The sequence below is a fragment of the Pieris napi genome, chromosome 22 (assembly GCF_905475465.1).
Source record: "Pieris napi chromosome 22, ilPieNapi1.2, whole genome shotgun sequence".
In the NCBI taxonomy this organism is placed as follows: domain Eukaryota; kingdom Metazoa; phylum Arthropoda; class Insecta; order Lepidoptera; family Pieridae; genus Pieris; species Pieris napi.
The window spans coordinates 6,291,852-6,313,097 of record NC_062255.1 but is presented as its reverse complement, the minus strand read 5'-3'; the positions used below and the strand labels follow the sequence as shown (position 1 = coordinate 6,313,097).

Sequence of the window (21,246 nt, the reverse complement as noted above, 5' to 3'; positions counted from 1 at the left end):
AGCGATTGGCTAAAGGCAGCGCTGCACTCCACAGCTTACAATAAGCTAAAGCGTTCACCTTTTGTTCTTAGACTAATGAAATAGGAATAAATAATTGAATAATATTTCTTTTTATAATTAACATGATATACAAGGCACCTTTGAAGTAAGCAAAGTTCTCAACACAGCAGTGCGTATCGAAATTAAGCTATCAAACTGTCAGTCCGCACTATAATTTTATTAATAATAGCATGTGTATAATAATGTATAATTTTTTCAGGTATTTACGCCCAAAATTGTCCAGAGTGGATCATGACGGAGCAAGCTGCGTACTGCTATTCGATGGTTATAGTTCCGTTATATGACACACTAGGAGCTAACGCTTGTGCCTTTATTATTAATCAAAGTGAGTACCCCTAAAGCTCAGAGTTTTAATTCTAAATTCCAGTTGGTTAATCTGGATTAGTTAATGATTTGTGAATAGGAAAAAATGCGTGACAACACAACCTTTTATCCACTTCGTTCTTCTTTTTTGACAGATGATGTAATAGTATATTTCATTACAAGTGCGGAAAGCCTGTCATTGCAAAGAGTTTCGACAAATGTCTACCCGAGCCGAGGCGCAGCCGAAGGTGAGGGTTGACAGTCGGAACAAGTTGCAATGACGGTTCCGCACGTGTACTGAACAACTATTTTTAATACAGTTGCGAAAAAATTAAGCTATTTAATAAAATAATAAAAAAACAATAAACTCAACTCACTAATCATTTATTTCTTATACAAATTATTGTTCACATATACATTGGTACAGTTTTTTATACTAACTGGAGAAGTTTTAGGTTGCATATTTATTTACTGTTCGAGACAAACTATTATTTATTTCGTATGATTTTTCATGTATATTTAATATATAATATAACAAACAACTAAACGCGCAAAGAACATTTTTGGAAAATGGCGCCAACCGTAAAAGAATATAAGCAGATATTTTTTTTTTCTTCACCCATTCTGGGTAGGCAAAGGGAACTATGCCCATACAGCAAAGTCTTCAGTACAATTTTTTATTGATATGAAATGAAATTTAAGGAGATGAAATGAAATCTAACCTAACTCATTGAATCAAATCATTAAATCTTATATTGAAACAAAGCAGTAGCTTCTTTTTAGAAATATTTGCATGAATCATAAAAATTTCTATGATTTTTTTTTAGTAAAAACTTCGTGGTTGGTTTTTTCTTTTTAATAGACATTATTTTGACAGTTGGGAAAGAAAACGCACTAGTTCGGAAAAGGTAAAAAAAAAGCACGAGTGTGTAATAGCCCACATCCCGAACGCTATACGTCCCTGCAATACGCCACTTTTTGAGCAACTGTATTAAAAAAACATTTTAGTTACAGTAATTAAGGCTTAGTGATTAACTCATATGATTATCCGGAGCACCTGTGTTCGATTCCCGGTGAAATTATAATTGTTTTGATTTGACTTAGGTCCAAAACAAGGCAGCAATTGTGATGTTATGGACTTTCAAATAAATATACGAGATTATTTTGTTATTTTTGTGTTGTATATTTTTATTATAAAAGAAATCTAGAGAAATAAAATATACTTTTGCATTTCACGTGAATATAATGCGAAATCTACCACAAAAATCGTCTGCTATGTAAAGGAGAAATTAAATGATTAAACATTTATTTTTTCAGCTGAAATGTCCCTGGTGGTGTGTGAAGACGACAAGAAAGCTAATTTACTACTGGATGAAGCACCCAGGTGTCTTCGTAAATTAATCACGATAAGAGAAGTGTCACCCTCTACACACCAAAGGGCAAGGAGTCGAGGCGTGGAGATCTTAAAGTTCAGCGATGTTGAAATACAAGGAGCGCAGAAAGATCATCCTTGCATTGTAAGTGAATCGTGATTATACTTTCACTTGTCCATATAACCATAGTTTGTATGTGGCTTTCGCAACTAGTTAGAGCAGAGTTCCCCAAACTTTTTTGTGTCGTAGACCCCTTGCCATGTTTTTCCGTGTTGGGTAGACCCCCTACTTACCTGATATTGATTTCCTGTAAATTTCTAACTGTAGTGAAGTTTAGTGTTAAAAACTTAAAGTAAAAACACATGTTAATTTATATGTTTATTAATTTAATTTAAATTAAAACTACTCAAAATAAAATTTTGTATCTGTTATGTAAAATATACGTAGCAATAAGTAAACATAAAATAAACTATAAATAAAATAACATAAGCAATAAGTCAATATAATGTATATGTTTTGATATTATAAGATTGTATGATGTAAGTAAATAGGTACTATCAGTGTATGTGTTGAGATCCACTATCGTGGACTCCCATTTTCGTTTCATGGACCCCCAAATTTTTTTTCGCTGACGTAGACCCCTTGCAGGTTGTCATAGACCCCTAGGGGTCGATATAGACCACTTTGGGAATCACTGAGTCAGAGCCTTTTTGCGGCAAGGCCAGTTGCGTAACTACACCATGAACCATCTGGGGCCCGTAGCAAATTCTATGATGGGGCCCTATCAGTCAAAAGCGTCACGTTGTACTCAGTTTAATTTTAATAAACTTCGAGATTTTCATCGTAATCAATTACACGTTGTATATGTCCCACTAATGACCATAGGCCTCTCTTAGGCGAGAGGGAATGGTCTGTAGTCCCGACGCTAGCCCAATGCGTATTGGAGACTTCACATTCATACATAGTACATAATATCTCTTGGGCAGGGGCCTTCTTGGGACCCGTGGCGTTTTGCCAGCACTACCACCCTATTGTTAAGCCAATGGGCAAGGCGTTAATGGATCTCAGATGACAATTGTATGGGGTTTACTGTAGCTCTCTTTCTTTCTTGAACAAGTTTGGTCTGTACCAGGTCTGTACCTACTGTACGCCATTATTTGCCTTTTTGCCTTTTACATGTTTATTATCTTCATTATCATTGTTCATCTCGTCTATATACTGTAAAGAATAACCTTTTGCAGTTCATTTGAATGCGCAACCGTCTTAGACCGGCACGGCTACCAACCGGATTCCCTCATAAAGAAGGTTCCCAATCGCGATTATGTTAAATACACCTATTTTATTTTGACGTACAGTAGGTCTGTACCAAACGCAGATAATAGTTGCATTTATTACAGACGAGAAATCCAAAATAAGTTAAAAATATACAACTAGGAGTAACATTTTAGATGTATTAATAATATAAGAATTTTTTTAGCCGCCCCAGCCAGAGAATCTATGTACCATCTGTTACACGTCTGGAACGACAGGCATGCCAAAGGGTGTTATGCTGAGCCATGAGAATGTTGTGGCGTCCATGTGCAGTGTCACAATGCAGCTTGGTGAACACAGGCCCACGAAACACGATGTGATGATTTCGTTCCTGCCACTCGCACATATGCTCGAGCGATGTTGTGAGGTAAGTTTTGTTAATTTAAATGCGGGAAATGAAACATACGATATTGACTTTTAATTTTTTTAAAAACCAGTGAATTTGTATTCATTTTTTAATTTTGTTTGGTATTTTTATAAGTTTTAATAATAATACATTTATTTAACCAAGTATCTATCAAATTGATGTAGTGTCTCGCTGATAACTGTTGTGAAGCAATGGGAGTTATCTAAGAAATAACCGCGTATACATATATCTGCTAAAAAGTACTGTTTAAATAGGGCTTACTCCATAGCATAGACTCATAGTAATATAACGACTTAAAAAAAACACAGCGATATCAAGCTATATCAATTGCATTTAATAAAAAGAGAGCAGAAGTTTTAAATGAGATAATGTTGTGATGGCACATTTTTTTATAACAAATTCAGATCATTTAATTAAAGAACGTTAAAATCTTGTGGGTAGACATTCAAATTTTAAAATAACACCTGAAATAAAGGTACGCTTAAAATATATTTTTATCCAACAAGGGATGTGATTGCTTGGCTCCATAAATTTAAGATAGATGTAATATTAGGTATGTCTAAGGTATAAAAACGTTTATTATTCTCTGTTTGTTCTAATGATTTCATTTGGTGGTGTAGCCCTTCAGAAACCAAGGTTAAATCCCTTAGTGTTTTTTGGTGTATTCTGTACTTTTAGTTTACATATATTAGGCAATAATAATAATAGATCATAGTCATTCTTACCATAGTGATTCACATATGTACTAGCAAAATCTACCTCGACATCATTAATTGCATACTATAGTGCAGGCCTTCACATCAATCATTTCATTGAAGCGAGACTTGCACGAACGACAGTTAAATTGTTTCATTGACATTGCACATTTTAATAATGTAAGAAACCACGCTGAGATCCAAATTATCTGCAATTTTGACGTTGACTGATGGAGTAAATTTCCTGTTGCCTTCTTATCCGCCTACTCTATGGCCGGTTTACTCATTTTACGGGCAATTAAACGTTTGTAACATCAAACAGTTTTACAGTTGTAATAAATTCGTTCGATATATTTCGATCTATCATTAACAGTGTCGAACGATATTTTACTGTGCTAAAATGATACCACTCTCGCCTTGATGTCTGGAAGTCTTTCTTTTCACAAGGAATTTACTATTTCGAACTAGCAAACTGTGGAATCGACTCCCGGTGAGTCTGCCATGAGAGATACGAACTCCAACTATTCAAATTAGAGTGTACTCTTCCCTCAAAGGCCGGCAACGCAACCTCAAAAAATGGGTCTCCATGGGCTGCGAAAGGGCGGTCACCTTTTTGGCGTAATAATAATTATTTATTGCATTATTATGGTACAAAAATGTGTAATGTGGTTTAATCGTAATTTCGCATATTCTGCCACACACAATGGCGCGCAAATTTGTCTTAAGGAATTTTACATTTTACATTATTAGTCAAAGTCAAATATATTATTTGTATCGTACATATCATATAATATTTTATTAAATTTATATCAAATACAGTGTCTCACGCAAATAATAATTTATTGAATAGTACATTTTTTCCAAAAGTAATACACCAAGTCGCTTTTTAAAGACTCTAGTCGGAAGATCTTTTAATTCTTTTGGTAATTTATTGTAAAACTACACAACTATACAAAAGGTGTTTTTCCTAAACAGTTCCAGATTGATTTTTAGCACAGATAATTTCTCCCCATATCTACTTTTTATAAGGAAGGTTCAAGGTTTCTAAAACACGCAATATTTATTATATACTTGAGTATATGAAGGAACTTATTTTTATTTCAGAACGCTCTTTACATGGTAGGAGGGGCAGTTGGCTTTTATAGCGGTGACATTAGAAGACTGGCAGATGACTTGGGCGCACTTAAACCCACCATGATGCCTGCTGTACCCAGACTCCTCAATAGACTCTACGATAAGGCACAGAGCGAAATAGCCAGTTCCAAAATCAAAAAACTTCTCTTTAATATGGCACTATCGGCAAAGGAATCTGAACTAAAAAGGTATGTTTGTTAAAATGATAGATAACATTCTAGGACAGTTTCAGTATCATAATAACTTGTTTATATTTACAATTTATAATTATTAAAAAGTTTGTCCTTCTTAATAAATCATAGACTCAATCAAAATAAACAAACAATGATATAAAATAAATATAGTTAAAAAAAACTATAAAACACGCTTTTAAAGCACATCAAACTAAAAAGTGAAAAATAATTCCTAATTTAGGCTGAAAATGGTAATGAACAAAAAATACTGGTTTTATTGTGAAAAAGCGTGAGGCGCTCTGTGCCATATTTTTCGTCTATCGAGAAACCCAACCCAACCCAACAATAACGAGAAATTGTTTTTTCGAGATAAACCTATGAAATTATTACATTGTCGCTGATTCTTTATAAGTGTACAAAGTTTGAATTAAATCTGTCCGTTTAAAGTGGGTCAAAATCGAGTCCGAAGGAGTCGGTTACATACATACATACAGGTGAAGCTAATATAAAGCGTGTACAAAAATTAAGTAACTGGCATTTCAGTTTTAAATTGTATTGCTTATTAAAACTTATTTTGTCTATAATTTCTATAAAATAATAGCAAGTTAAGCCTCTAATGAAGAGTTAAGGGCAAAACCTAATAAGTTTCAATTTTAATACCTTGTACAGTGTACACCTTATGTTTCTAAAAAGTACATAATTTTACAGAGGCATAATTCGATCAGACTCCGTGTGGGACAAGTTGGTGTTCCGCAAAGTGCGTGAAGGTATGGGTGGGCGTCTCCGCATCATGGTGGTGGGATCCGCGCCACTCGCCGGCAACGTGCTAACGTTCGCAAGATGCGCCCTCGGATGTCTGGTAAATAACGTTGTTCTTCATTAAACGGTACCAACTAAGAAAACTCATCTTTTCATCTCTTAAACGCTTTATTCTTTATGTCTTTCTTTCAATTATATACCTTGATAGGCAATTTGTTGTGAAATGTTGCTAGATTTTCAATCGAGTAGTACCTCTCTCGTAATAAAAAAATATTAGTAAAAGTATGCGTCTTGCATACGCACCAATACCACGACTTATATTTCGATTCCACATTTGACATTAGCTACTGTCATTTTGTAAAATAATGATACCACATATAATAGTGTAGTGATGAACACAAAAATTGATAAACAATCGCGATTTAGGTTTATGTAATCATAATATTGGTGTGCCAATTAAAGACTAAATTATTGATTTTTATTTAAATAAATACATAATTATTTATTAATTAGTAACCGCTGCTTTATTTTATAAAAAGTTAATATTTTTCATGTTCCTTCATGATCACATTTTTTTAATCATTTCATACACAATTATTAAAGAAAACTCTCAGGTCCTTAATAAAATTAATCGTCATAACTAAATTATCCGTTCAGAAATATTTAATTTCCTGATATACTTAGTTTCTATTAAAGTAGAGAAAACAGTTTAGATATACTACTATAAACCAGAGGAATCGATCCGGAAATATTCCATTTCCGTATCGAATAATTTCGCAACGTCACTATTTAGTACATTCTCATAACGTTGCAACACTGAAATTGTCAAATCTGGAATCAAATTAAAAGTTTTCTTCTCTTTCTTTCTTTCTTAAAAGTACTGCTACAAAAATTAAGGTATAAAATCAGTCTAAAACGCAAATAACTTAAAAGCTCTTGAAATTAAACTCATTACAAATCCATATATTTGTGTCGTGCGGTTGCCACGTTATATCTTAATTCATCATCGTTACGATACAGTCAAAGTCAAAAATGCATAAACGTCATAGAACGCCATTTAGCATTCAGCGTCTCAATTAGAGCGAGTTCAAAGGGATTGCTATCTCTATAAATCATCTTCCAATCGTCAATCTAGTGATGCGCAACTGTTATATTTAGACTATCTACTAACATTTGTGGGCTGTTTTCTGTAATAATATTTGTGAGTGCCAAGGTCAAGATGTGGAGTAGTTATAGGAAATTAACGACTCCATTTCCGATGTTTATTTTGAGGTTTGATCTAGTCGTTGCACGTGCCAGTTTTTATATTTTTATTAAAGTTTAAAGTTAATAACTAAAACTAAAGACTAACGACTAACGGATTCTATAACAAACATGAAATTTTTCGTAACATTAAAAACGTGTTATACTAATAATTAACTGTTTTCAGTTGAAGGGGCGTTCAAGTATTACGTAACGAATTTTGGGGCTGGGGGGGGGGGTTCCTTTTGTTAAACGTTACGTTACGGGGCGGGGATTGAATTACGTGTCATTGTTATTATTATTTTCGACTTTCCAGTACTTTACACCACATAATGGTAACTTTTAGATATAAAGAGTAACTAGGTGGTAACGAAACGTTTTACTATACTTGAGTACAGAAAACGCGTTACGTTACGGCGCGTTACATGGGGGGGGGGTCAATAATCTCCAAAAATTGCGTGACGTAAAACTTGAACGCTCCCTGATCCTTTAATCCTTAATGATGTTCTTTCGTGGCTTAGAATTGGAAGTAACATGTTTGAAATATATTGTTTCAGATTGTCGAGGGTTACGGTCAGACGGAGTGCACGGCGCCGGTGACTTTGACAGTTCAGGGTGACCACGTGCCAGAACATGTTGGGCCTCCCGTCGCTTGTTGTAAAGTGAAGGTATATTTCCACTGTAAATCGCACATAAATAAATAAATCCTTTATTTGCCAAGATAGTGGTACAAAATAAAAAAATCGAACAACAAGAAAAGTCCGCACAATCAGCCATATATAAATAGGCATGCAAATGTCATAATAAGAAGTTAAGTCATTTATGAGTAATCGTTAAACTTATGTTCTAAATATTCGGTCACGCTATAAAAACAGCTTGACTTTAAAAACCTAATCACCTTCCCCTTGATTTGATACATATCAATTATATTAAAACGATGTATTAATATTTTGATATATTGATTCAGAACATATTATAGATAGTTTAGATAGTATAATATACAACGTCGACGTGTCACTCACTGCAACAAGAGCGTAGAAGAGGTGAGACGGGCCCCCACTAGCCCATGAATATAAAATAGAAATAGATAGTAATATATGTATTTTTATGTATGGATATATATATTAGGAAATTTCTTAATGTATGTATGTTTATATATTTTTGTACAAAATATATGTATAAAATAAGGTCCCGCACCACAAAGAGTCGGGGATATTGGGATATTTATATGTAAAAAAAGGGTGCGTGTACTTATGTACGCGCGTAAGAAGTTATACTTCTTTTGCATTATTAAAAATGGTTTTTGATTGCATGCAAATAATCAATAAAGTTCAGTTTACATTTGAAAAATTAAATAAATAAATATTTATTATTATTCTCTTACATTAAGTGTAACATAAATTATATCATTCTTCGAATGTTGTTTTTAAATTATGTCCAATGCCGCAACATCTGGGCAACTTCATACTGATAATTTTGTGTCACGATGCGCGCGCATCGTAAAATTTCACTCTCATAAATTTTTCATAACGCGCCTAAAGAAGTATAACTTCAAAAATATATTATATATATACAACGACTATCAAATGACATTAGAGACATCTTTGTTCCGTTCCTTGGAAGTTGACACAAATTCAGACTTTTTAAGGCATTTTGTTTGTTTGATAGGGATATTTTTAATTTTTTCTTCACTTCTTTATGCTTAGTCTGATAAGGTATTTTTATTTCACAGTTGGTGGACGTCCCAGAAATGGAGTACTATGCGGCGCAGGGTCAGGGTGAGATTTGCGTGCAGGGCGCAAATGTCTTTAAGGGGTACTTCAAGGAGCCGGAGAAGACTAGGGAAGTGATCGATCAGTATGGCTGGCACCACACTGGTGATATTGGCAAATGGCTACCGGTAAGTTCCAAGTTATTTATAGTAATAATATTTAAAAAAAAAACAACTTGACTTGTAATATCTTCAACTTTTATACTCAATTCTTTTCAATCCGAAAACCCCGTTCTTATCTCAAAAATCACTTCAAATTCTTAGGTCCTTCTAACTATATGTTACGCTCTTCTAATATGTAGATGTTTATTGGAAATTCCATGCCACAGTTCATCCTTCTTAGGCAATTCATTTAGGATCGCCGCTATTAAGTTGTGGAATACATTTCATAACATTTCTTAACCTTATCCTATCCTGATCAATCGTGACCTGTGAAATTCTTGTTTCCTTTTCTTTTGCAATTGCATCACTATTCGCTGTTCATGAATCTGTAAGATTAGCTTTTAAGTTTTTAGTTTGTTATTAATATATATTTTTTTGTATTACTTTAGATTAAGGTTCTATATTTTTTTAATATAACATTTGGTTCTGCACTTCTCGCACTCATCATGTTCTTTTTTTAGATTTTCTCTTTAACTAGGGTTGCCTGGAAGAGATCGCTGCAGCGATAAGGCCGCCCGTTGCATCCCTTATAATTTTTGTGTATTTATTATATTTTTATTGCAACGAAGTGTAAATAAATAATATTAATATTAAAATAACATACATTTATGATAAGTATTTACTACTCCCGTATTTCTATAATAAGTACTTTAGTAAAATTCGATGTCGTTACAGAATGGTACCTTAAAAATAATTGACAGAAGAAAACACATTTTCAAATTGTCGCAAGGCGAGTACATTGTTCCTGAGAAGATCGAGAATATTTATATCAAAAGCCAGTACGTTGAACAAGTTTTCGTACACGGAGAATCATTAAAGGTAAATAATAAAAATAAGTTATCTGATTTTGTTTGGTATGGCAATAAAGAAACGTCAATTGTGAAGTAAGCGCGGATGGAAAATTGTCTGCAGCAACAAGCATTTCATTATTTAGATTTATTTATAATGAACGTATATCAATTTATTATTGTGGATAGTTGCATCATATTTATACTGTAAACGTGTATGTGTTTTATTAGCTCTATCTATCAAAACCACCGGGTAGCAATAGAAAGGCCGCATTGTTTATTTTTCACAAGATTTCTTTCTTAGTTTGAAAATTCAGAATATGCAATATATAAGGATTACCTAAATTAATTAGTGTTAGTGTAAAATCAGCTTGTTTCCTATAACTGCTTCATTAATAAATAAATACCAGAAGAAACGTGCGTATGAGTAAAATCCATTTTGGTAATACATAGATTGTTTATAGCCCAATCATAATATTCTTTCTGAATAATTAAAATTATTGATTGAGACTAGCTATAATTTCAAGTGGTAATAAATTTAGCAACGCAAACTTAATAATCGTAAAATGTTTTTAGTGCGCGAGATGTTTATGCCGTTTTTAAACTCGTATACTGAGTAGACTCGTAAATCGCAGGCAAACGTAATCAACTTTTACTAATAAAGGAGTATTAACGTTTACATAATCAACTAGACGATAAATCGAAACATTTTTGAAAATTTAAAACATACAGGGTTATTTGCAATTTTGCATATGATTTCAATAATATAACACCAAATGACTAAGAGAGCTAATTCCACGTTTAACTGAACTATAGCTATATAATATCCAAAAGAATCTGTAAAAGAATTATATTACCTAAAATTTACAGCGATGATGATATCTCAGCATGTGTATAAAATGAAATAGTGGGACTAGTTCGTACTGGTTCTCTTCTGGTGAAAAACTCGACCAAAGACATCTTTAGTCATCGACCTTTATCTATTCCATGAGGTAGACATACTTCATCATTTTAATGTTTAAAGAAAAAACTTTTTAACCGGATTAAAGTTATGTATTTTTATAAATTTACAACTATTTGACATAATTTTAAATTTATCCGACGTTTCGCGTACTTTACCTCGTGCGTGGTCACGGTGACTGAAGACAAAAGGTGTTGGATGTCAATTTATAAAAATACATAACTTTAATCCGTTTAAAAAGTTTTTTCTTTAAATGTGTAAAGGTTATGTCAATCAAAGACAATACCATTTTAATGTTCCTCAAGTTGGTCAATATCCATCGATGCCAACTCGAATTAATTATTGTTTTGTTGAATGGAATAAGTCCTGTATTCGATTCGTCTCCAGAATAACCATCGATGAAGAATGTTTAGTGACGCCAATATTTTACCAAATACACCTTTACACGTGTTGTAATAATCTTTTTTGTCTTTCAGTCGTGTATAGTAGCAGTAGTTGTACCTAATGTTGATGTGGTGAAGTGTTGGGCCCTCGAAAATGGTATCAAAGGTACCTTCTCCGCGCTGTGTGAGAATGAGAAAGTGAAGAAAATGATAATCGAAGACATGTTGAATCGGGGCAAACAGGCAGGCTTGAAAACCTTTGAACAAGTAAGTTCATTTGTTAATGTATGTTATTAGTAAAGTCTACTTAGATTAAAAAAATAAAAAATAATAATAATTTGCAAGAATATGGTACAAAAATATTATGCTGGCAGCAGCCTTGTAAATCAGTAGTGAAGCAGTCATTTTACGATTTGGCATTCTGATAAGGAGGGATGTAATTTATTGTTTAAGAATGCCAAATCGACTCTTGACTACTGATTTGAGCGCGACCGCCACTGTGAAAACCGCTGTGAGAATTCGAAAAGTGAGTTACAAAATCGCAAGGCTGGTGTTATCTAAACTTAGCATATCCTAACACGCATGCAAAATTGTCTAATTGAAATTTGTCATTACATTATCAATCATATCATCATAGTCATTTCTTATATTATTCACTACAAATATTATTACATTATCAAGTTCATATCAATTCTAATGTTTCACTCAAAAAATCAATTCAAAAGTAGTATATTAAAAATAAAAACTGGTACGAAGATCTTTGAAGGTTTTGGTAAACATAAGCAAACGAACGTAAATTTATCTTTAAAATGTGAAGTACTATAAGGTAGTAGTAAGTACTATAATATAACTCTCTATATTCTGTTGTCAACAGTACAATCAGTTAAATCAGTTTTAAAGTCATCTCTTGTACTACTATAACATTGCAGAACTAATCTGGCTAAATAAAAATCTCTCGTTTAAATTTGGCCACTACAAATCGGCTGCTGGTAGCATTTCTGTGACAAACATATTATATTAGAACTATCTTATTTTTTTATTCTCATACATCGCACTAGTTTCCCAAGACTAGTTGTTGCTATGGACGCTATACACACCGCCTTGTCATGTTCATCAAGATAAGTAATCTCTTATGCACTATGTGTGCCTTTGTTGCCACGCCTATACAGAACTAACTGTGCGTATGTTACGATGATCCGATGTTGTTAATACGATTTGGCATTCTGATAAACAATAAACTATAAGCTCCCTGCTTATCAGAATGCCAAATCGTAAAAAGACTGCCACACGACTGATTTGAGCGCCATCGCCGTTGTGAGAGTTCGGAAAGTGAGTTACAGAATCGCAAGGCTGATTTTAAAAAGAAACTCTTTTACTTTCAGGTGAAAGACATCTATTTGCACCCAGATCCATTCTCAGTGCAGAACGGACTTTTAACTCCCACCCTGAAAGCGAAAAGACCCGAAATCAAGAGTTATTTCAAACCACAGATTGAAGACATGTACAAACAGTTAGAATAGCGAAAGCTCTGAAATGTTTAATCTATATAAGTGTCAAAGATACGTCAGCAAGATAAGACCGGTCCTACAACAATATTTTTATGACACAACACATTTAGGCTACTTTAATGAATAGTTGAAGTATGAGCTCTACAGTATGTACTGTCTAAGACGTACTCTTGACAAGTGTCTATGGTTCTACATTATCTAGTTCCTTGAACTGTCAAACCAAATTCTGTATTATTGCAAAAATCAAGGCTAGAAATGTATTATTATATGCTTTACGTAAACTCCTTGATAATGCATATATGCATACGACAAGTAGAAAAGTATGTTCAGGACTAATTTCAATCATGCGTTTCAAATTCGTCCTACAAGGCTGTGTAATTCATATTTATTTTATTGCTCTCATACTTGACAATTTATATTTTAAATATATAGGGGCCGGTCTTCTTTAAGCTAAAATAGAAGTGATATAATTTCAGGAACTCAAATTTTTATTACACAACTTAGTGGACAGCGAGTAACGAATTAAAGTACTCGAATGTAATAAATGTGTTGAAAAAGTTTTATTTAAATAGAAGTAACGAATAACAGTTATGGTACATTAATAAGCAATAAGGTTGAACAGTCAATTATGAATGCGTAAACTTTCAAAGCAATTTCTATTAGGCAATTAGAAGGATAGTAAATGAATGTAGTTATCTAATGTTGGATTAAAAATGAATTGAGCTCCATTCGAGATTGCTTGTTCATGTAGCTTCGATTGTAGAGGGAAAGCTTTTCGAAGGTTATAATGCACTTTTGTTTGTAATTTGGTACTTATCGATTTAATGGCGAAGTGTGTGTGCTATGAATTTTATACGCTGATTATCCTTTCTTTTAAGCGATAGTTTTTTTAACGATTTTATCTTAGTTTTGCGTGAGGGTGAATCTCTTGAAAGTGGGCCCGTAGACTGATTATTTAATTTAGTAATTATTAAAGACCGTAAAAGCAAGAATTTTATGTAATAAATGAGGTTCATTTAATATAGTTTCCTTATTGACGTCGTACATGGAAGAAAGACGCACGCACGAAGTTTGCTTCGTATTTTTTAGTGTAAATTTCTTATAAATACTAGTTAATATATAAACAGCAAATAAATTCTTGGCGTGCCGATAATGGGCCACAGCTTGCATACGGCTGGTAAATTGAAAAACAATTTCATAATTTACTTTGCTTTTTATGAATCGTTAAAACTCACATTTGTATAATATTAAGTATTCGTAAAACAGCATTAAAATGATTGTAAACTTTTCAAAATGACGTCATTGACAAGAATTTCATAATCTTGCTAATGGTCACGTTAAATGGTGTTTTTTTATTTGTTTGTCTATGGGTCCAGCATATAAGTCCATAAGTTTTATCACAATACGTATATAGACGATTTTTAATAGCAAAATCTGTCGCACTTGTAAGTAGATAATTTTATATTATCGTTTATTAAGATAATTCTAGCTTTGAGCGAATGTTGCGGTTTCATGATGTCTAAACCAAAATTTTGTTGTTATTGGTGCAAGATTGTACTACAATAATTTATTTTTAAATAAAAATTCTTGGCAAAATTACTTGTTTTTATTTTATTTATAGTAAGGTATTATATATTCCCACAAATCAATCTGAAGCCGAAATCGGGTGACAGACTACCTGAGTCATTCATTCCAAAAAGATAAGAAGTTTTTGCTTACCACGCAAAGTAAATGAATTGTATGTACTTAAAAATAATGTTATCATAACCAACTATCCGACCGTGTTGGAAAATACACACACAATATAAAATGCGGCGCATTTAGTCCGATTTCCAAAGTTGGTCCTACTCATTTTTCTTTTTTGTAAACAAATAGGTTTTTTATTTATAAATTTTCTAGGGTTAGTCACTACATGCTGTATCAAGATTTCGACTTGACTTACTATTAGCTGACACGGCGAACTTCGTACTGCCTAAAGCTTAGGTTTCATAGAAAAGCGGTGCCGTTAACTAACGGCCATCATTTTACGGTTGTTATTAACGGCTGTCTTTTTATCATAATATAAAAAAACAATCATTTTCGCTCGTCCAAGTCACGTTTCCACTCATTGTAATTAAATATGGGCACCGCTACACGCGAAAAACGTTGAACTAATGTTTATCACCGCTATGACGGCCGTCATGCAAATGACAGCACCGCTATTTGACACTCAACATTCTCTAGAAAACCTACTCCGATGTTATTTATAGACACCGTATGGGTGACGTCAGCCAACGTTACATTACGGCGGTTAGATAACGGCACCGCTTTTCTAGGAAACCCTAGCTTACAGTCAATGAATGTCGTGTTGCAGATTAGCTGAACATTGTTTATGATTTTATGAAAGTGACAGAATTAATACAAAATATATTAAGACAATAATAACAACCAATAAATATGCTAATCCTTTTACATTGTCCGAATATTTTGGATATATCTTGTCGATTCGAAACCTTTACTTAAATACGTTCTCTCTTATATATTGCATAATTATAATAAAAGGCGTTTTATATTATTCGTACTATACGATACTTTAAATATTTTTTGATGAATAATTTTTCATTTAGCATACATTTGATATCTTTTTGGAAATAGAAAATTATGTATAACAGAATGTGCGTCGTGGCGTTTCCTAATATCTTGATTTCTACTAAAAGTTAGTAGATCAGTGCGTATTTGGGACATAGAAAGGTAAGTTTTCACCAAATTTCGTTAAAAAAAAAATATTTTTGTAAAAGATTAAAAATCAAAAACCAAAAACTTGGTTTTTTGAATTTTTCACATAAATTTTGAGGTTATGTGAAAAATGTGTGAATACAAAAGTTTTAGATCTTTTTATTACCTACAACTTTGCCATTTAACTTTCTTCGATAGGACTTTTAGTTTTGCCGGAAATCGAGATAAACCGTTTTTTACCCTTAAACCTCCCCCCCCCCTACCCCTTCCCGACCTCAGATCACCGTAATTTATTTTTCTTTTCATTTTGATCATATTCCCCTCCTTTTCTAATGGGTTTCATCCTACTGTAATTTTTTGGTTACAAAAATTATCGGCACTGGTCTATAGTGAAATGGGCCAAGAACAAAATAAAAACTTTTAACGCCCTCTATCAACTGAGTTAAGTATGAAATATACACCACTAGGTGGCGCTATTATACGTTTAAAAATGTGTGTTATTTTTTAACATTTAGATAAAATTTACATAACCACTCTCACGTACGGGCCGCGCGACTGTTTTCACGTCAACCGTACAGCTACTCGCGCGTCTTTGACCCGCGCGCACCGCGCCCGCTACATCGCAACAAAAACCATTATATCTGTTGAAATATAATAACTACAACTATGAAAAAAATACTACAGCATAGGTTGAAGTATATACATTAAAACACATTTTGTAATAATTGGATAATGTTAATAAATTAGTACTTAAAACGGGATAAAACAATTGAGTCTGAGCAAAAATGCTTAAATTTTTTTATAGATATAGGCCTTACGCAAAAAATATAAACGATTTCGAAATAAGAATAATTTTACAAAAAACTAGACTAATTATCCTTTCAAAAGATGCCAAGATATTTATATTTAATCATCATTGAGTAAGCTAATAAATCAAAACAAAACAACCACTTCTCGTAATTTTACCATAGCCTCTTGAGTCGCGCGCTATGACTTTTTTGTGCCAAGATGGCCGCCTATCTAAGGTCACCCACACACCATGTAGTTTTTTAACTAACTAAAAAATAGGGTATGTTCGATTTGTTTCAATCGTTTCTTTTTAAATGAAAAACAGAATAACAGTGTTGTAAATTTTAATGAGACATTTTTGATAAGATTTCGAGTTGTAAATGATAATCCACCGTTTCTCCACTGTTTCCACGTCCCCCGCGGTCTCCACGACTGCCACGGCCATCATCATCATATCATAATCAGGAGACATAAATAAACACATTACACCATGCGTAACAAAAAATTGCAAACATATTTTGTCGTTTCTACAAACCCTTATTTATGACGTTTGTTCTAACGTCCGTGGATACCGCACTGTCCATAACGATAAACCTGTGGAACACCTCAATATTATTTGGGAATCTTAAATCATCTTAATGTATTTCTATTTGGAAAAGGCATGAATATGCTTATGAAGGACTCTACATTCATTTTTAACTATTAATTCACTAAACAGACGTAAACAAATAATCAAAATTAGCCAACAACTTCTAAGAAGCCATTTTGCCCTTGACAAAAATATTTTAAAGTTGAAATTAAACTCAATTTAGCATTTAAAACTATATAATCTTATCATAACCGTAAAGTACAAATATTCAAGTTTATTTTGATGTATGATAATTAAAGAAATATAATATAAAACTAAAGTACTTACGACATAATTGCTGAAACTCCGAAAGACTTGTTCCCAAAATTCACAAGAACGAGTCAATTGAGTTTGGAATTTTTTTTTACAGAGAACTAAACATATTTCATTGCCATCTGTAGTTTATTGGGTGAACTGTTTCCTAAGCTATCATTCTACGTCGATAAAAACGTTTATTTCTAACCTCAGTTTCAACTAGATGTCATTTTCTTAAACTTGTCGCTTTGGATACTGTAGTATCCATGTACGGATGCCGCCATTATTGTTTTGGATACTGTAGTATCCACGTACGTGAGAGTGGAGCAATGTTGGGCAAGTCAATCTGATCTGTCAAAGATTTAAAATCCTTAACTTTTAAACTCATCTATGGATTACTAGCACATAGTTGAATCCTGGTGGTCATACGATCTATTGCCAGCGAAACAATAATGAATAATTCTATCATTCAGAAGCAATAAAATGCAGAAATTTGCCGCCACATTATTAGATAATTAAACAAGATTAAGATAAAAAAGTGTAAATAAAAATAACAGAGAACAAAGCTTTTATCAACGCATTTAAATGATTTAAAAACTTACATCTTCACATACTTTTTACAAAGTTACCAGCACTGTAAAGATTAATATAATCGTTTTAAAGTACCTGTATCCGTCATTAAAGAACCCCAGTAGGTCAGCTCTCTGAAAATAAACTTTAATTGCTCATCTTGTGAATCACGGTCAGTTCCAACTTCCAACTAATAGTGAAAAAATTGCATACAATTATGTATCCTATTTATACTCAAATCAGTTTTACATGATTAACGCCCGTGTATTACACGTATGTGGTATCTCTTAGAAATGAATTTGGAACGTGACGTATTTCTTCTAATACAGCGTCCAAATTATTATCTACATGTTTTATAACATTTTTATTTAAAGTATCGCATTCAGCCAAAATTAGAATAGCATCTGCAGATTCTGGAGTCGATTTTAATTGTTTTTTTCATGTTTTTCATTTTAAATGAAACAATAATTGTTTCGAGATCGGAACAAAAAACAGCTTACCGTAAAACCGGTCAATGCAACATACGCAAATATTTGTCTTTCCATAACAGATAAAATAGTATTATCAACATGAAAAATATAAATAAGTAAATAGAGTAAATAAAAAGAGTGATTGAAAGTTCCATATTTCATATTTTATGTATGCGCTCTTAGGTACGGTAATGAAAAATTTTGGTATGAAATTCAACTACAAGGAACACATTTCCGTAGTAGAAGTTGAATATTGTAAAGCGCCATCTTGTATCAAATAGCTTCATTATTGGCTATCTCAACTACGGTAGTAGTTCGATATTTCTACACTACATGCATGAATAATTAAATAAATATGGTATTAAGTAATCTTCTTATCTGAGATTTATATGTACATGAATCAGTGCTCATATTTTTAAGGAGGCATACTCCTAATGTATTATGAAGGTAATTCGTTGCTCATAAGATTGTACTATAATGTTTTCTTAGCTTTATTTGCATAATTTTTTTGTTAAAAATTGTAGCTACTTACTAAAAGTTTGGCAGGATCAAAAAACCATCAGTTTCACCCTTCTAGAACAATTTCATACATAGTTCTGACGTAAATTCATTCATATTCACAGCGCACCGTTTTTATTTATACCTTTACCGCTTATCGGCGCATCACTAAGGCGCACTTTAGTGCTGCTTAGTTAGTTGCCATACGGGCAGCGAGGTAGCTACTCGTCTGTGTGCTGCCCTCTAGCGGAGCTGCATTCTACTGGATTCTCTTCCAGTGACCTTGACGTGTGTTGTGCCGTTCATCGGCCGCGATGCCAAGCCGCGTCGCGTTCCTATTCGGTCCCTAAACTATGCTATTTGAACATTATTGTGATCCAAAGTAGTGTCTTTCGCGTGTGCCTTTTCGTTTGTGCAGGTGGCTGTTATCGCACGTCATCTGTCATTATGATGTGACAACGACTATAACCTCAATGTTTTTGTTGTGATAATGACTTTTTCGAAAATGAACCTATTTTGGGGGTATGGTTGTAAGTATCGTTGTTGTTATATTTGTACGATAGAATAATGCTAACTATAACTTTATTTATATTATATTAAAATGCTCGAGAATCAAACAATAAATGTCTAGTTGATTATGACGTGTATTTTAGTCTTTATCTATTTTTTGTTCTATTATTTTAAACACTCGAAATGTCCTCTATACATTCGTAATGAATATAATAGAATCAGAGAAATATTTTTATGGTAAGGACAACCAACACTCATTATAATAACGAAGCTGTGATCTCTTTGAATTTCTAAAAATAGCCGGCTCTGTAATGGCGGTTAATCAGCAGTAACTTTAGTTGAATAATTAATTATTGAATCACTTCGTTATCGCTTAAGTAAAAGCGAGAATCACGTTTATTCCTCGTGCACTTTTACCGGCGAATGGCTTATAATATGTAAGATTCTAGATTCTGAACAGGTTTCATATGCATCCGTATTCCTAAGACCATAGACTATTTGCATAGTTATGTACAGTGACTAAAGGTTTAATTATGATCTATTTAAATAATTACAATTTGTACTTAATAACACCTCGGTAACGAAAATGTAATCCAGTAAGTAAATTCCTAGAGGCTAATTCGGTCATGGCGGCAAATCTCTCATAGACTACAAGATATTATACCTAGTGTTAGGGCACCAGTGTGCGTGCTGACACAGGTACACTCTGTATTTACCCTAATAGGCCGATGACATAAATGTCTAACTAGAACCACCTCATTTCATCTTCAGTTCTTCATTGAGAATTCGGATTTAATCCAAGTAATGATATCTGTAAGGGTAACATTTAGAGTCGAGACTAAGTATGACATTCGCAAGTCATTACATTGACATACGAGAGTTGTACTTAGCACTCCACTCCAAATATTACCCTAGCCGGGTCTTAACCAATGTGATACGGTAAACTAAGGAGTTAGTTCACGAAATCAAACAATCGATACCAATGTTGTACCTTGTAGTACACCACTCGCGAGTATGGTTTAAGAGTGAATTCCTAGTAGATAATCGGAGCTAATAATAATATAATAATCTAATCAAATCCTATCTACTTAAATTCTATTACGATACTAATTTAACTAACGGCATTGGAATGAAGAATTTGTTTAAAAATCCAAATCCTCCTAGGGCATACTTTGTAGTATAAATGTTTATTCCTATAACGAAACTGTAAAATGTGATAGAAGTAGGTAATATTATGTGATAGATGTTATTTTGTAAATCAGCGATATCTATTATGGCAGAACATTTATTATTGTATACTGGCAAAACTACAATAACATTACACTTAAATTTTATATGGATTTAAATAAAATAGACCAAAATTTTCTACCACGTGTGCCCCAATTCCAATGTGTTTTCAGGCAAAGTAATTAGTAAACTTAATATAACCAAGTACATGATCATATGAACCTGGTGTATATTAATAATTGTACATTTGTTAGTGAACATTTACCTCGTCTATTAGTTTAAGCGTAATTTTTATTGTGCTTAGTTAAAATTTTCCTCATTTAAAGTTATAATTTGATGACGCATTATTCGTATTCGTATTAGACTTTATGCTAAAGATTTTATAACGTTAACGCTATAGAAACTGAATTTGTTTTTGTTAAACTGTTCTGGACTTAAAACAGAGCCTTATGGCATTACTCCGTCGTCAATTTAATTCATGTAATTGGTAACTATTTATATTTATTATATAACTAAAGAACGATGGTTAAATTAACTTAATATCCTATAACCTCTAGATGGGGCAGAGTGCGTCCTCCATAAGTCTCCATCGCA

General features: G+C 33.0%; 2 protein-coding genes across 3 annotated transcripts in view; both read left to right on the top strand.

Annotated features, from left to right (window-relative positions):
• LOC125060718 (long-chain-fatty-acid--CoA ligase 5) overlaps positions 1–13,174 on the top strand; it is a 40,296-nt gene extending 27,122 nt beyond the window's left edge. For both annotated transcript variants that reach the window (XM_047665743.1, XM_047665744.1), the window contains 10 exons: positions 260–385; positions 1,681–1,880; positions 3,214–3,414; positions 5,214–5,431; positions 6,125–6,275; positions 7,975–8,085; positions 9,150–9,317; positions 10,026–10,169; positions 11,576–11,749; positions 12,865–13,174. In XM_047665743.1, coding sequence (XP_047521699.1) covers positions 260–385; positions 1,681–1,880; positions 3,214–3,414; positions 5,214–5,431; positions 6,125–6,275; positions 7,975–8,085; positions 9,150–9,317; positions 10,026–10,169; positions 11,576–11,749; positions 12,865–13,002 — 1,631 coding nt within the window. In that variant the 3' untranslated portion in view covers positions 13,003–13,174. The remainder of the gene's footprint in view (positions 1–259; positions 386–1,680; positions 1,881–3,213; positions 3,415–5,213; positions 5,432–6,124; positions 6,276–7,974; positions 8,086–9,149; positions 9,318–10,025; positions 10,170–11,575; positions 11,750–12,864) is intronic.
• A 5,932-nt stretch (positions 13,175–19,106) lies between these two features.
• Positions 19,107–21,246, top strand: part of LOC125060938 (cGMP-dependent protein kinase, isozyme 2 forms cD4/T1/T3A/T3B) — a 119,930-nt gene continuing 117,790 nt past the window's right edge. The window contains exon 1 of the mRNA XM_047666062.1: positions 19,107–19,445. The gene's annotated coding sequence lies outside the window, so the exon portion shown is untranslated. The remainder of the gene's footprint in view (positions 19,446–21,246) is intronic.